Source organism: Erithacus rubecula (assembly GCF_903797595.1).
Source record: "Erithacus rubecula genome assembly, chromosome: 13".
In the NCBI taxonomy this organism is placed as follows: Eukaryota; Metazoa; Chordata; class Aves; order Passeriformes; family Muscicapidae; genus Erithacus; species Erithacus rubecula.
This window is the reverse complement of record NC_136665.1, coordinates 2390326-2405106: the sequence shown is the minus strand read 5'-3', so window position 1 is coordinate 2405106 and position 14781 is coordinate 2390326. Positions and strand designations below refer to the sequence as shown.

Here is a 14781-nt window from a genome sequence, read left to right as displayed (position 1 = left end):
CACTTCTGGGCATTTTCCTGAACTGCCGTCCCTGTTCGCAGGCTGGACAGAACTTCATTCATGAAAAGGAAACCTCTCAATGCTCTGCTTGTGAGCCTCCAACAATCGCTGGTTACAGGGAATAACGAATTACCAATAAAAGCCGCAATAAAAGGCGTTTTAAACAAAATTATTTCGTTGCAGATTAATTTAGAGTAGCAAGGAAAAGTATCCCAGTGGTGTGTTTTGGAGGCACAGCTCTCTCCCTGCATTCCTTGTTAATGCATGTCCTGCTCGGCACAGATCTGTTCCCGTGTTTCCTGGCTGATGTTGGAAGTGGAATACAGACATAAATGCAGAGTTCATAAATCCTTTTCACCTTCAGAGCTTTGGTTGCTGTGGCAATCTGGATGTGTGTAACCTGTGGGCACTCTCTTTTAAACAGGAAAAATGTTTCATGAGGAAGCAACCTGAGGTTTGATTAGAGAGTAATAAAGAACATTTCTGGATTCACATGCAGGACAGGGCTGCTTAAACAATTGTGTGTTTTGTCACCACCCAAATCAAGCCTAGGAATTGAAAATTCATTAAAATGACCTGAACCATTCCAGTCCAGGCTCATGAAATGTATTTTGTTGAGGCTGAGGTTTAGGTGTGCCCAAAGTTGCTTGTTGCCTTTAGAGAGAATTGTACATGTTTTACAGCAGCAGATTTATTTCATTTCTGAACAGTTATACAAATATTAGTGCTCTGATTCTTTTTAATTCTCATCCCCCTCAAGACACACTCCATCTGAAAACCCACAGATATTCAGAATTATTAGAATTTGGTCTAGTTTTTCTTCTTCAGATCCACGCCAGACACCGAGCCAGGAATCCTGTACAAAATGTCCTGATTTCACACAGCCACACTTGCATTTCTTACTTTTCCAGTCTAAAGTTTTGGCTTCAAATCATAAGGTTGGATTCAAGCCCAGGGCTAACACCTGAAAATAATTTAGACTTGTTAACATCTCTGTTCTTACCTAGAAGAAACTGGCTTCTCCCATGAGAGGGAAAAGATGAAAAGGGCTGGAAGCTTGCACGGGAAGGAGTAAAACCCCAGGCAGGTGTGGCTGGGAGCAGCACTTGGGGACTGTGGTTCTCAAGCCTCCCTTAGGGCAGTGGAACTGGGAAATGATGAAGGAACTAATTGGGAGCCATTGATTGGTGATCTGAAGAGAGTAATTTGATCAAATTCAGTATCAAATTCAAGACACAAAATTCAAATAATAGCAAAATATGTTGGGCAAACACTCCTTGCACATTTTATCCAGGGTTCTCCAGGACAACACATCCAGCTATGTTCTGAGTGTCCTAAAGACTTTTCTATCTAGTATGATCAAATTAATTATATAATCAATAGAAGCATATTATGCTCAGAACAAAATTTTTAAATTATTAATGGACAAGTTACAAACTAGTTGTCCACTGTCTTCTAGCTATAGAAGAGAATTAAATACTTTCAATTGAACATGCAGAACTTAAAAATGCTAAAACTAAATCTCATATTTGTCAGGAGCCTTGGTATTTTTCCAATGATTAGTATCCACCAAGAGCAATGTGGGCATTAATTAGCATCACTGATTGTCTTCTGACAGCCCCCAGAGTCCTGCACTAAACCCACTGGGCTCCTGCTGCTGGTTGATTCCCCTGAAGCCCAGACTTTGGGATATTTTGACCTCTGGAGGTGACAGGAATGAGGGACATGGCCCTGAGAGCTGGGCTGGGCAGGGACAGCTCTGCCAGGGCAGCAGCTCTGAGAGCTGGGTTCTCCTGCCTTCCCACCTGCCCATCCTCCCCTCACCCTCAGCCTCGGGCTGCAGGATAAACCAGGGCTGGGATAATCCAGGGCAGGGGATAAACCAGGGCTGGGGATAAACCAGGGCTGGGATAATCCAGGGCAGGGGATAAACCAGGACTGGGGATAAACCAGAGCTGGGGATAAACCAGAACTGGGGATAAACCAGGGCTGGGGATAAACCAGGGCAGGGGATAAACCAGGACTGGGGATAAACCAGAGCTGGGGATAAACCAGAACTGGGGATAAACCAGGGCTGGGGATAAACCAGGGCTGGGATAATCCAGGGCTGGGGATAAACCAGGGCTGGGGATAAACCAGAGCTGGGGATAAACCAGGGCTGGGGATAAAACAGAGCTGGGGATTAACTAGGGCTGGATATAAACCAGATCTGGGTATGAAACAGAACTGGGGATAAACCAGAGTTGAGGATAATCCAGAGCTGGAGATGAACCAGGGCTGCAGGAAAACCCAGGGCTGGGGTTAAACTAGGGCTGAGGATAACCCAGAACTGAGGGAAACTCAGGATTTCAAGGTAACCCAGGGCTGGGGATAAACCAGGGCTAGGGTTAACCCAGATTTCAGGATAACTCAGAATTCCACTATAACCCAGGGCTGGGGATACCCCAGGGTTTTGGGATAACCCCTGTGCCTGGCTGTGCTGGGATTTTCTCCTGGCACTGCTGCAGTGTCTGTGCATCCCTGGGCACTGCTCACCAGCAGTTCCCTGGAGGGTTTGAGTTCCCTCTCAGGCTGGAGCTGTGGCAAGGAGCACTGAACTCTGCTGCACAGGGATTGTCCATACAGCTTTTTCCAAAGGTTTTTCATTGTCATGGGATGTACCACAGCCACCTCGTTGTCCCTTCCAGCTTTCAGGCAGTTTGAGTCTGCTCAGTCTTCTGCTTGGGTTGCCTGCTCTGCACACAGTACAAGTTTTTATCCATATCATCTGATTTTCTCTTCATTGTGGCAAATTAATCTTATTTGAGAATGGTAGCAGGCAGGATTTCCCACACCAAAAAATTTATCTGTTGCCTACTTGATGTTTGACTTGGTTATTTCCTCCCTGGTTCTCATTTGGCATTGCAATTACCTCTAAAATCTACTTCCATTTTACCTGATGAAGTCACACCACACATCCTGTACCAAACCTGTACAAGATACAGAGCTAGAATAGTAGTTCACAAAATAGGTGAGCTTTCCTGGATTTTAAATTCCAGTGCCTCTGTATGAGCTCCAGCCTGCCTCAGACAGGAGGGTATTTATAGCTGTCACCTCTGAAACACTACAGTAAAAATCCTTCCAGTTTACAGTCACAGCAATTTGGGTAATTGTTTTATAAGGTGGCAAAGTGTTACTTGGCTTTCGAGCAGTTTTCCAAACAGTTGGTGGAAGGATGAATGAAACAGTGACACGCCAGAATCAAAATAGAATTTATTTCTGCAGAGTTTTTGTCTTCAGGGTTTCTTCCAGAGATCTGTGGGAGCAGCTCTCATTGATTCACTGCAATTACACTTTGTGTTTTCTTCTTAATGACAATTTCTGTTTTCATGCTGTGCAGGTTTGAAAACAGCAGACTTTCTGCCATCAGATCCCTTTGTGCTGATTTAGATCACTGTGATTTTTTAACAGACAAACCAGTTGAGGGGACAAAGGTGTTTTAGGTGGAATCCTGGTGGTCTGGTGGAGTTACTCCATAACCTGAGATCATCTCCAGCCTTGCCTGATTTCAGGGGGCACGTGGAGCTGCTCTGTGCTGCTCCAGCCTCTCTGGGACACTCAAAGTGTCTCAAAGAGAGCCCAGAACTTCCAATTCTGCCCCAATTCCCACTGGTGTCCCTGGCAGCTGAGGTGGCCCTGGCACCTGGGTTGCACTTGGTTCACAAACCACTCTAACCTTCAGTTCTGGGTCAAGGACTCACAGATAAGGTGCGTTTTCTCTCACAATAATAAATTCAAGCTCTACTCTTTTTATCCCCCTGAACTTTTAATTTCTTCACTGCCTTGGCTAAAAGATAACACAAATCACCTCAGCTTCCCTCTTGGCTTGGGGATATCAACCCTTCCTCCTAGCAGAGTGGCTTTTACACCCACTTTAAGCTTCCAAGTGGAAAATGTGGCTCCACATCCCCAAAATTGTGTCACTGTTGAGGTCAGCAGCTGGTGGGGTGTGAGGTTTTCTGCTGAGAGGCCAGGGCTGGGCTGGTGACAGAGCTCCTGCCTGGCTGAGACCCCACTCTATCTGGAAATTGTGTTTTCTGCAAACCAAACAGACCAGAGAAAGTACATCTGCTGCTTGTTTATTGATTTAGGGCTCTTCCTGCCTGTTTCTGGGAAAGGGAAAAAAAAAAAAAAAAAAGAAAGAAAGGAAAGAAAAAAAGGCCACCTTCATTATTTCACTTTTAATTTCCTTTCTCCAAAGTAAGCAGAGCAAAATTAGATTTAGGCTGATGCATATTCCACAAATAAATTACATGGAACTAGAGTGGTTAAATGAACTTTGCTTGGGGATTATTGGAAAGATAAATATTTAAACACTGAACTTGAGGTAAGTCATGTTTATGCAACATCTGGGGTTTTTTTGTCACTGCTTCTCCGCCCCCTCTTTTTTTTCCTATTGTGGCTTTTCTAGTCAGCTCAACCCTGAGGACATGAAAGCAGGGTGAATACCACCTTCAGAAAACTCTGCTGTCTGTATTGTTGCCAGCAGAGGGGTTTCTTTGACTTTTTTAAAGCTGATGATCTTTGCCTGGTTCTATTTTTATAGAAGTCTTTGATTATATTTCACACTATGTCTCGGTTAAAAGAACTGGAAGTAAATTTAGAAGAATTCAAATTATACCTCTTGGGGAAAAAAATCAGCTTGTATTCAATTGTTCAAAAATATTTAAATTGCAGTAGAACTTATAAACCATTGAACACCATAGTGTATGAAGCTTAAATGTGAAAGTTTTATTTTAAATTAATAGACTTTTAATTGCAGGATGACACCCTATTAACCAGACTTTGAAACTCCAGAAAATTTCTGCAGTAGGGAAAGATGGGGATTTCCATTCCATATGGAAAAATGCAAACAGCAATCCAGGTGTGGACTGTGCTGGTTAATTCTCTAGCCACCTCTGGGTCACTGAATTACCACAGATTATTCAGGGTGATGTTGCAGGTATTGTGGAATTTTATCCAACTAGAATATTCCTTTCTACAATAAAAAGCAAGCTAAGCACAGTTATGAAATCTTTAGTGGCCAGATACTGAAGATTGATGCAATAAAGTATTTGCCTTTTAAGCTCATAGCACAAAAAAATCTTAAATTTTAAAAGGTAAATGCAGAGGAAACACCAAGAAACCATAATTAATAATAATTATCCTTGCTGTTGTGACATCAATAAAGGAATAATGAAGTGAACTGGCTTTTTAGATTTTCATGCTCATCTAGAAGTGAAATTCATCCTCCCTGGATAAAATGTGAATATTCTCTGTTGTTATTTTGATTAATGGCATTAGGTTAGCAAATGTCAGTGTGTTCCTCAGCTGTTTGCATGTGTTCCAGGAGTTTTTCCAGTTGCTACCAATATTTATTACCAATCCAATCAGATTCATGTATGACTATATATTTTGAAAATTTTATTCCACATTTGCCAAATATTCTGGTTTCTGTCTAATTAATAATGGTAGTTTATTGCATTGCTATTTTAAAGTTAGAAGTCCTGGTAATCCTATTTTTTTTATTCTGCTGTATTTTGTGTATATTATATGATTGTGGAAGGGCTCATGCAGTGCAGACACTTCCATCTCTCACGTTTATGAACTTGGCAGATTTCTCAGTATCTCTGGTTGCTCTTTAGGTTTTCCCTCTCAGTTTTTAATTGCCAGAGTAGAATTCTTACATTTCTGAATTTAAGAAAGCTTTCAAAAAAACATTTTTGTAAAATGGCCCTTTCCCCTCAGTGATACTTTTCAAAGAAAACAGCTTTTATAGCAGTAATTATAATATAAATTATAATTATCAGTAGTTATTATTATATTGTTATAATTATATTATATTATGTTATATTATATTGTTATAATTATAAATATCAGTAGTTATAATGCAAGTTTAAGGGAAATCCATGAAGCAGGTATCACACTTGTATCATATCATATCTAATGTTCACCAAATGTAGGAATAGTCTGGGGAATGCCTGTTCTGCCAAAATGCCCAGAAAAGAGCAGGTTGGGGAATGGAATGGGAGGATTCAGGCCAAGTTTTCTGTCATTTCTGTCATGTTTTGTGGGCAGAACATTCCCCTGGCCATGGGTTGGTGACAGAGAGCTGCTACAGAATGGCAGTGGGAAAACTGGGATAATTAAAATCAGAGCAGGAATAAAGGAAAAGCTGCTCAAGCCCCAAAATAACAACTGCTGAACTTTATGGGCCTGTCCTAGGGAGAGCTACAAACAAGAGAAGTGCTGGGATTATTGAATTTTGCCTGCCTGGTTTTTTCCTCTCTGGAGTTTGACCTGCAGCATCCAGAGCCTCTTCCCTCAGTCTGTGCTGGGATGAGGTGGAGCACATGGAATCTCAGGATCAGGGTCCAGAGAAAATGATGTTACTGCATTTTTCTGAGGGAGAAAGCACTTTTTTTCTTTTTCTTTCTTTTTCTTTCTTTTTCTTTCTGTTTTTTTTTTTTCTTCTTTTTTTGTAAATTGCATTTAATGTGAGTTGTGTTGGTTCCTGTGGCCCACAGAGGATTCCACAGCTTTGGGATCACAGGAAGACCCGTGGTGCTGTTAATTACAGGAGTGCCATCTGTACTGCTGTGCTCAGAACTCTGCCAGCATTTCCATTCCAAACCCCACTGCAGTGGTTTGCAGCTCAGTCACAGAAATGTGCTGCTGCCCTGATGAATCTGGAGTCTGGCAGTGATTTGTTCCTCTCCTACCCCCAAAAGCTGAAAAAGAGCTTGGTTTAAAATCTGAAAGTGATACACCAGTGACTGGATGTTGACTAAGCAGGAACTGTGGTTGCTGGAGTTTAGCAAGAACTTCATTCTTAAATTCCTGAAGAGGTGACTTTTACTGTGCAATGCAAGTGCTTTTGAGACTAATCAAAGACTCATAAAACCTCTAGCAATTCTGAGTTTATGTTCTGGAGCATCAGCTTTGCCTCTGACTGTATTTATTGTGTAGGACTGTGGCACTAAAGGAAGAGTTTGGAGCCTGTAACACTGTCCTGCTGCTGCCCAGTTCTATTACATGTTGAAGGTGTTCAGCTTTTTATTTCTAGTTATAAACCTGTGAAATGAGGTTGTGCTTGATTGATAGAAGTTCAAGATGTGCAAGTTTCAACTGGGAAAAAAGCAGTGCCAGCCATGCCCATGGCTGGGAGATCCCAAACTTTTTCACAAAAAGGGAATGATGGGAGTAAAAGTGATCATTCCCAGCCCTTTCTGATACAAAGAAGCATTCCCATTTCATTGGATAAAGTGTTTTCATCTGCTTCTGTATATTTGATTTTCTACTCTGTGGTTGGATTATTCCCAATTATTTCCTGCATTTTGGAGGCACTTCCCTAGAAAACTCAGATATTCTATATCACAAGCTAGGACCTGCCTTTAAAGCAAGTTTTTGTGAATTTTACATCACTGCTTTCATAAGAGATCAGAAAATGTATTTACAGCCCTGCTAAATAGTGGAAAGGAAGAAGAAAAGGTGGTTAATTTGGCATCAGTAATGATTATAGTCTTAGAGAGTGTGAGTTTGTGGGTCAGAAAACACAGAAGCAAAACTTAAAATAGGGAACAGCAGAAATTCAATTTCAAAAGTGAAGTTAAAAAACATACAAAAATGTTAAGTTTAAGAAAAGTTAAGAACAATTTGCTGTTTTGGGAATAACATTGTGCCCAGAAAATACCCCCAGAGGATGAAGAGGTTGGGCACCACATGGCCAGAACAGCTTTGGCCATTATATAAACATTCTATAATTTTTAAGTATTTCCCCTAAACGATGCTGTTTCTCATGGAGCTCGGGCTCTCTCTCTTCTCTAATGTGCCTGTTTTGTTCCCCCAGCTGACAATGCCAACCTTTCCTGTTGTTGTGAAGATTGGACACGCTCACTCAGGCATGGGAAAGGTGCAGATGCTACTTGTTGCATGTTGGGAGCTTGGGGTTTGTCCCTTACCTGTGCATGCCCATTCCTTCCCTGATATTCCACCTTTTATCTGCCCAGACTCTGTCTCAGATCCCCCCTTGCAAATCTCTGCCTGGCCATGCTAAGAAAGCATCTCTCTTTAGGAAAATAAAAACAAGCCCAAAGTGTTTTTACTTTGCAAGTATTTTTACTTTTTACAAGCCTTTGCAGTTGGAGAGTCACCCTATGTGGGATGTGCTTTGAGCTGTGCTGAGATGCTTTCTGGAAGCAAAACCTTATTCATTAATTCATTGTCTGCACTGAAACTCTTCAAGAGTCAAGGTCTGATGCACAATCCAAATTTTGGAGCTGGGACTGTGGGAAGGTTTTGCCTTGGTTCTGTGTTGGTTTCAGCTTGATACTGAACTTTGATTTCCTATCTTGATGTGCTGTCTGTGATTGTTTAATACCTCTGTATAACTGCTGCTTTCTTTCTCCAAAGTAATTGCATTTCAGTGGTGAGTACAGATGTTTTGGTGTCACTTATCTCACAGTGCAGGGCCAGTGGGAGAGAATTTAAGTCCCATTTTCACTGCTGCCAGTGACTATTTCTAGTCCTTGCAGAGGAACTTCACTCACTGAAAACACTTCAGTGCTAGAAGTGTCAATCAGAGAATAGTTACATTTATCATCCTGAATCTCCAAACCTCATTGAACATAATATTTGCCACTATTTTCAGATAGAAAACTGATTTAATTACAACTTGTACTGTATGTTGTTTTTTTGCCTATGAGTATTTTGCTTTGCTTCATATTTAGTAAATCAGTGGAAGTCTGGCAGCCACTTTAATTGAGGGCAGACTGAACCACTAATTAAACTGCACTTTCTGTGGATTCCATATGTGAAGTGTTAGAATGTTTATGGTGTACTTTGGATATTCACCTCTCATTTACAGAAAAGGGGAAATAATGCACAGAAATGTTCCTCATATCAAATGGCTGGGAATGAGGTTTTCCTTTAGCTGTGAAATATTGAAAACCCTCCAAGATTAAATGCAATCAGAGAGCAAAGGAAGGTTCCCTGGAAGCCCAGCCCTCCCTGAGGGCACTGCTGGCAGCAGAGGTCCCAGTTAAACCCACACAGCCCAGTCAGTTTTCAGAAAATCAAGTTGAAACTTGATTTTTGTGCCTGGCTTGTGGCTCTCAAATGACAAATTACTCTGTATCTTTCTCCACCTGAGAGCTGGGGACAAATGCTTAGACTTTGGGCTTTTATCTCCACCAAATTCCATTTATTGCCCCACATCCCACCTCCCAGAGGTTCCCTTGTCAGTGCCAGCAGAAGGAGAATAAACAGGATGCTGGGCTTGCAAGGAGCTGCAGTGCTAATCCTGGATGCCAAGGGAAGTGCTGGTGCTGCCTGCTCCCTGCCACCCTGCAGTGCCCTCTGGATCAGTGTGCTGGGGTGCCACCCTCCTGTTCTCCTCCTGCCCCAGGCTTCTCTCCCCAGCCCCTTTCACTCCCTGCTTCCCCAGCTCAGAGATTGCCCTCCCTGCCCAGAGGTGATGTCTCTGCCCTCCCTCTGCCCTCTAAAATTCCCTCCTCCCTCTCCCCAGATCAGCACTCCCCACTTTTCCATCCCCTCTTCTTTCAAGAGGTAAAAGCTGATGGTTCAGTGCCACTCACCTCCTCAGCAGAGCGTTCTGCACCTGGGAAATCCCAGCCCTGGGAAGCCCAACTCCTTCAGAGAAGAGGGATATCAGGACCCTTCAGCTCCTCCCTCATGGGAAAAGCTGATGGGATGATGATGAGTGAAAATTCCTTGTGGGCTCCACATATACTCAGTTACCTGAACAATTTACAGAAACAGCAAAAATCGACATCAATTGGAATTGCATGTCAGCCCTAAAAAGAGTTCTGAGGCTTGCATTATCTATAACTGACTAACACCATTTTAAAAAAAAATTTAAAAAGCAAAATAAAACTCTAGCATCTGCAAATTGCTTTCTTCAGATGAGCAGGTAATATTTTGCTGAGAAAAATAGATATTTTAAAGCAGGAATGTTATAGAACCTAGAAATCAGATAAAATACCGAATTTTTTTTCTTTTTTAATTGTCAAAGCCATGCTTCTCACAAATGCCATTTGCAATCGAATTCTACATTTTGTTGCTAATTGCTCTTCTTTTCTTTTGTCTGTGCTGTGTTCTTGTGGTGTGATGGCTCCAGATCAAGGTAGACAACCACTACGATTTTCAGGACATAGCCAGCGTGGTAGCACTCACTCAGACCTACGCCACCACTGAGCCCTTCATAGACTCCAAATATGACATCAGGATCCAAAAGATAGGCAGTAACTACAAGGCATACATGTGAGCCAAATCCTTATGTTCTTTGCTGCTTTTGTTTCAAAATTGATAAGCACCAGTGAGATTAAAGAGTGTTGGATGAGTCTCTGAGATGGTGCATCCCTTGTCAGAGTATTTTAAACTTTCTGGATTTATCAAAATTCTTTTCATCAGTTGATTGTGGCTGGGAGGAGGAGGATGAGACACCAGGTGAGCCTGCCAGAGGGGTTTTTTCTGCTAACTTGTGTTCATTATTTTCATTTAAAGAAAGGAGCAGCTGGAAGAGGGTTTGGTTTCATGAAGGACTTGTTAATTCAGATTTCTTAATATCCTTTCATCAATTTAAGGACAAATTTCCTTCAAAATTTTCTTCTCCACTCTGATGATAAGTTGGATGGCATTCATTCACACAAACAAACCTGGACTGTCACACTTCAATGGAACAAAGTCCTCTCCTTTCAACATAACACATCAAAACACAATCCAATCCTGCAGTGACCTTCACAGAGATGCATGAAAACCTCTTCTCATTGCAGACCCCAGGTGTTTGTTTAAAGGCCATGACTAAGGAGAGGCTCAAAGGATGCTCCAGCTTCACACACAGCAGTGAGCTGGAGCAGCACACCAAGTTGTGATGCAGCAGTTGAGCTCTGGTACCTGTGTTTGTAGAGATTTTTACTCTTTCAATTATCAGAAGTGTCATCTGACAAACACTCATTTCACATCTCATTTTGTGATGAGTTAGATCATCTCATGCCTTTATTCCCTCACACTTACAATCCTGAGGCAGGGAAAATGCAACAGAACATGGATAAAAATACACATTTGCATGTCCACACCCACATCCAGAAACAAGGTATTTCTCAAGGATCTCCTGAACATTGGAGGGATCAGCAAATCCTTGCAAATCATTTGTCAGGTTCTATATCAGTGAAGAACTGCAAGCAAACCATAAATATTGAGAGAAGATGAAGCTGGAGTTGGCTTAAAGCAAATCCATAAAATATTTTATCATCTAAAAGACAGGGTTGATGTTCAGAATTTAGAACAGCCACGAGGAAACAGAAACTTTGGTTCAGGGTGGGAGAAGGGGGAAAATGTCTCTCCTTAGGTTGGTATTGGAAGGACACACTGTGGACACAGCTGAAGGCTCGTGGAAAAATCCAACTCGGATTTTTCCCAGGCTGTTGGCTCTCTCAGCTCCAGCTCAGATCTTTCCCAGGCTGGGGACTTTTCTCAGAGACAAACAAGAGAAGGAAGAATGAATAACACAGATTAACACCTGGTGTTGACCACTGAACAGTGTGTGTGTCTTGTGATGTTTTGCAGAAAGCATCTTTTCAAAGAGGTGTTGCCTTCTTGGACCAAAAAACCTTTTCTATTCTGTTTTGCACGAACTTCCCTATATAGCTGTAGTGTTTCTTTAATGAAAACTCTCTTTTTGCTTCTCCATTCCACAAAGAACTATGTTGCATTATCCTTTCTGCTGTTCTTATAGTCAAAATGCAACAACAGATGGTCTTGGCTCATCACCAGGCTCTGACCTGGCCCTGAGGGCACACTAGGGAAGAACATCCAAGGTCTGGCCTTCCCAAAAGAGCTCAGAAATCCCTCCCTTACACTGAGGGGCCTCGGGGAAGCCCAGATTTGGTGGGAAAACTGTTCCCATGGGCAGATCCACGCTCAGTCCTCCTGCTCCATTTGGAAAACAGAATTCGCTAAAAACTGCAAAAAACCCATGTTGGAAATGGGACCTGTACAGTGACCAAGGCAGGACACTCAGAAAGCTCACAGGGGTTCAGAAATTTCTGGAATATTCTGTTTCCAGAGGTACAGGACTATGATTTAGGCTCCCTGTGCAATTCAGCTGTGTTGAGCCTTCCCCTCCTCTCCCCACGGGCTCGAGGGCCTTAAGCAGGTGATACAGCTTTTATCCCCCTGCTTCTCCAGGAGAATTAAACCCAAATCCGCTTCTTTGTCTCACACTGGTGCTCTAGACATGACTTGCCCTCTCTGAGGACACCCATTTTCTGGCAGCACCACGTCCCTCCAGCCCAGTGTCCCCTCTCTCCACCTGTCTGGGCCGTGCCTTGCTCCAGTCCTGCTGGATTCCCAAACTGCCCCAACCTTCCCATCCCTCAGTCCCTGCCCCTCCTGCCAGAGCTGTTCCCTGTCCCCAGGGTGTCCCTCAGCCCCTGGATTCTCCCCAGTGCCATTCCCAGCCTTGCTCTCAGTCCCAGCCTCCATCTCCCCCCCAGACCTTTTCATGCCACTCTGCGGGGCTGGATGGGCCTTTTCTCTCTTTTTCTCTCTTTTTTCTCTTGTCAGTGCTTTGACAGGCAGATTCCTTTTGTTGTGCTGCCTATCTTTCCCCTTCTCTAATTAACAGAGCTGATTTTTCCCAATTTTGCAGCTCCCAAGGGCAGAATTTTAGGGGTAAGGCCCATCTCTCGCTGGCTCCAGCACATGGTCAGGTACCAGATGCAGTATTGGGCTCATCCCCTGTGATAGAAATTGGATCACAACATTTTGTAGAAGGGACCCCCACTTTTTTTCCCCCTTTGACTTGATATTTAAATGCTGTTCAGCGTCAGGAATAATTTTGGAAGAGTCAGCCACGGTAAATTTATCATTCTGAAACATAAATGTTTCTTCTTTGCAGAAGAAGCAGTTGGCCTAAGGGACAGCAAAAATAAGTTAAAATGACAGCCTGTTCCTCCTACCTTTTATTTATTTTTAAGTTTCTGCTCAGAAACTCTGGGTTCATCCAAATGCTAAAAGCCTAGCATCATTTTTTTCTCTAGATTCTTTCATACACTTAAATCACACACCAAAATGAAATACTGATTCGTTATTACAAAGCAGCATGGAAAGGAGAAGATTTACCAAATGTCTGAAGAATTCTTCATGTGCACATCCATATACATGATGTCAGGAGAGTATTGTTCTACAGCTGGTTCTCATTTTGCTCTGTGACACAGGAACAGAGCACTTAGAGAGCCACCACAAAAAAATACCAGCTGAACATTTGTTTTTGTAGTTTAAAGAGAGTTATTAAGAGCCTCAGTTTTATAATTCTGTGGGAAATTGTGGTTTAAGTGGATCCATGAGTCACCAAACACTGGTGCTTATCGTCTGTCAGTGGAGATTATGGCCAAAAAAGCAGGATTGGATCCCTGTAAATACCACAGCCCCTCTGGAGGCTGTGTGACACACACTGGACTGCCCTGGGCACCCGGGCAGCATTCAGCTGACTTCAAGGAAATCCAACTTAAAAGGGTCACACACAACGTAGAAAAACAGAAATACGAAAGCCCTGTATCTAAATCTCCCCTCCAAAAGCAGGACTGTGAGTCCAGGGCTTAAAGTTCTTTGACCAAAGGTCAATAAACCAAAAGTGAAAGCACATCAAGCAAAAGAATAGTGCTGGAGGATCAAACCACAGGGCAGGCTATACCCAAGAATAGTAGGCAGACATTTCTACATATTTTTTCTGATGACAAGTCCCTGTCCCAGCAATTGGATGGATACTGCAAATGCTGCTAAATAAAGCAGGAAGGTGGTTTGGAAAAGGGGAAGCTCAAGTTACTATGAATGTTTGGCAATTCTAAAAGAGTTCCTCCTTCTTGCAAAGACTAGATCGAGTGCAAACATGTTAAGCCTAAGTGTAAAGCACTTAAAGGTGTAGGATTTGTTTTATTTATTGTTCAGTGTTTGGTTAAAGAGGAGGAAATAATGATGTGAAAGACTCTTGGGCATTATCAGAAGTGAAGAAGGGTGGGAAACCTACATATTTCATATCTATATTGCAGAAATCATCTCTAGGCTTAGTGTGTCTGGTTTTGGATCAGTTCACCATGATCCCTCATTCTGGAGTTCATCTGTGTCAAACCCACAATCTCCTGAGATTGCACCAGTTAATTCTGTGCCCACAGCATTCCCCAGCCCTCCTCTGATCCCTGCAGCATCCTCACAGCCAGCCAAGCATCCATTTGGAAACTTCTGCAGGAGCTTCCCAGTGTGGAGGGAAAACAGGGGTTGCATCAAACCACTGTTGTCAGTGTGCTGGGATTCCATCACTGCAGCTGAGCATCTTCAACTAAATACTTGCTAAAAGACTTCAGGGGAACTTTTTCTCCTGACTTGGTCACATCTTCCTTCCTAAAAGACACCTATAAGAGTCCATTCTGATGAATTCCTTTGAGAAGTCTGCAAGAGGATTGAACTGTGATTTGTGGGATTTTCTCTCTGATGCACAATGTCTGTGCAGAACAGTAATGAACCTAAAATTATTCATTTTTAAAGCAGGCACATGTATATAAACACCACCTTAAAAACTGAGCAGAAATCCCAACATACCCTATTTGCTGAGCAAGGTTTCCTTACACACAGCACTCAACAAGTATTTCTCTTCTCTTCTCTTCTCTTCTCTTCTCTCTTCTCTTCTCTTCTCTTCTCTTCTCTTCTCTTTCTCTTCTCTTCTCTTTCTCTTCTCTTCTCTTCTCT

General features: G+C 42.5%; 1 protein-coding gene across 1 annotated transcript in view; it reads left to right on the top strand.

The window, feature by feature from the left end:
* SYN2 (synapsin II) overlaps positions 1-14781 on the top strand; it is a 149851-nt gene that overhangs the window by 103683 nt on the left and 31387 nt on the right. The window contains exons 6-7 of the mRNA XM_079316783.1: positions 7868-7930; positions 10157-10299. Of these exons, the coding sequence (XP_079172909.1) occupies positions 7868-7930; positions 10157-10299 (206 nt within the window). The remainder of the gene's footprint in view (positions 1-7867; positions 7931-10156; positions 10300-14781) is intronic.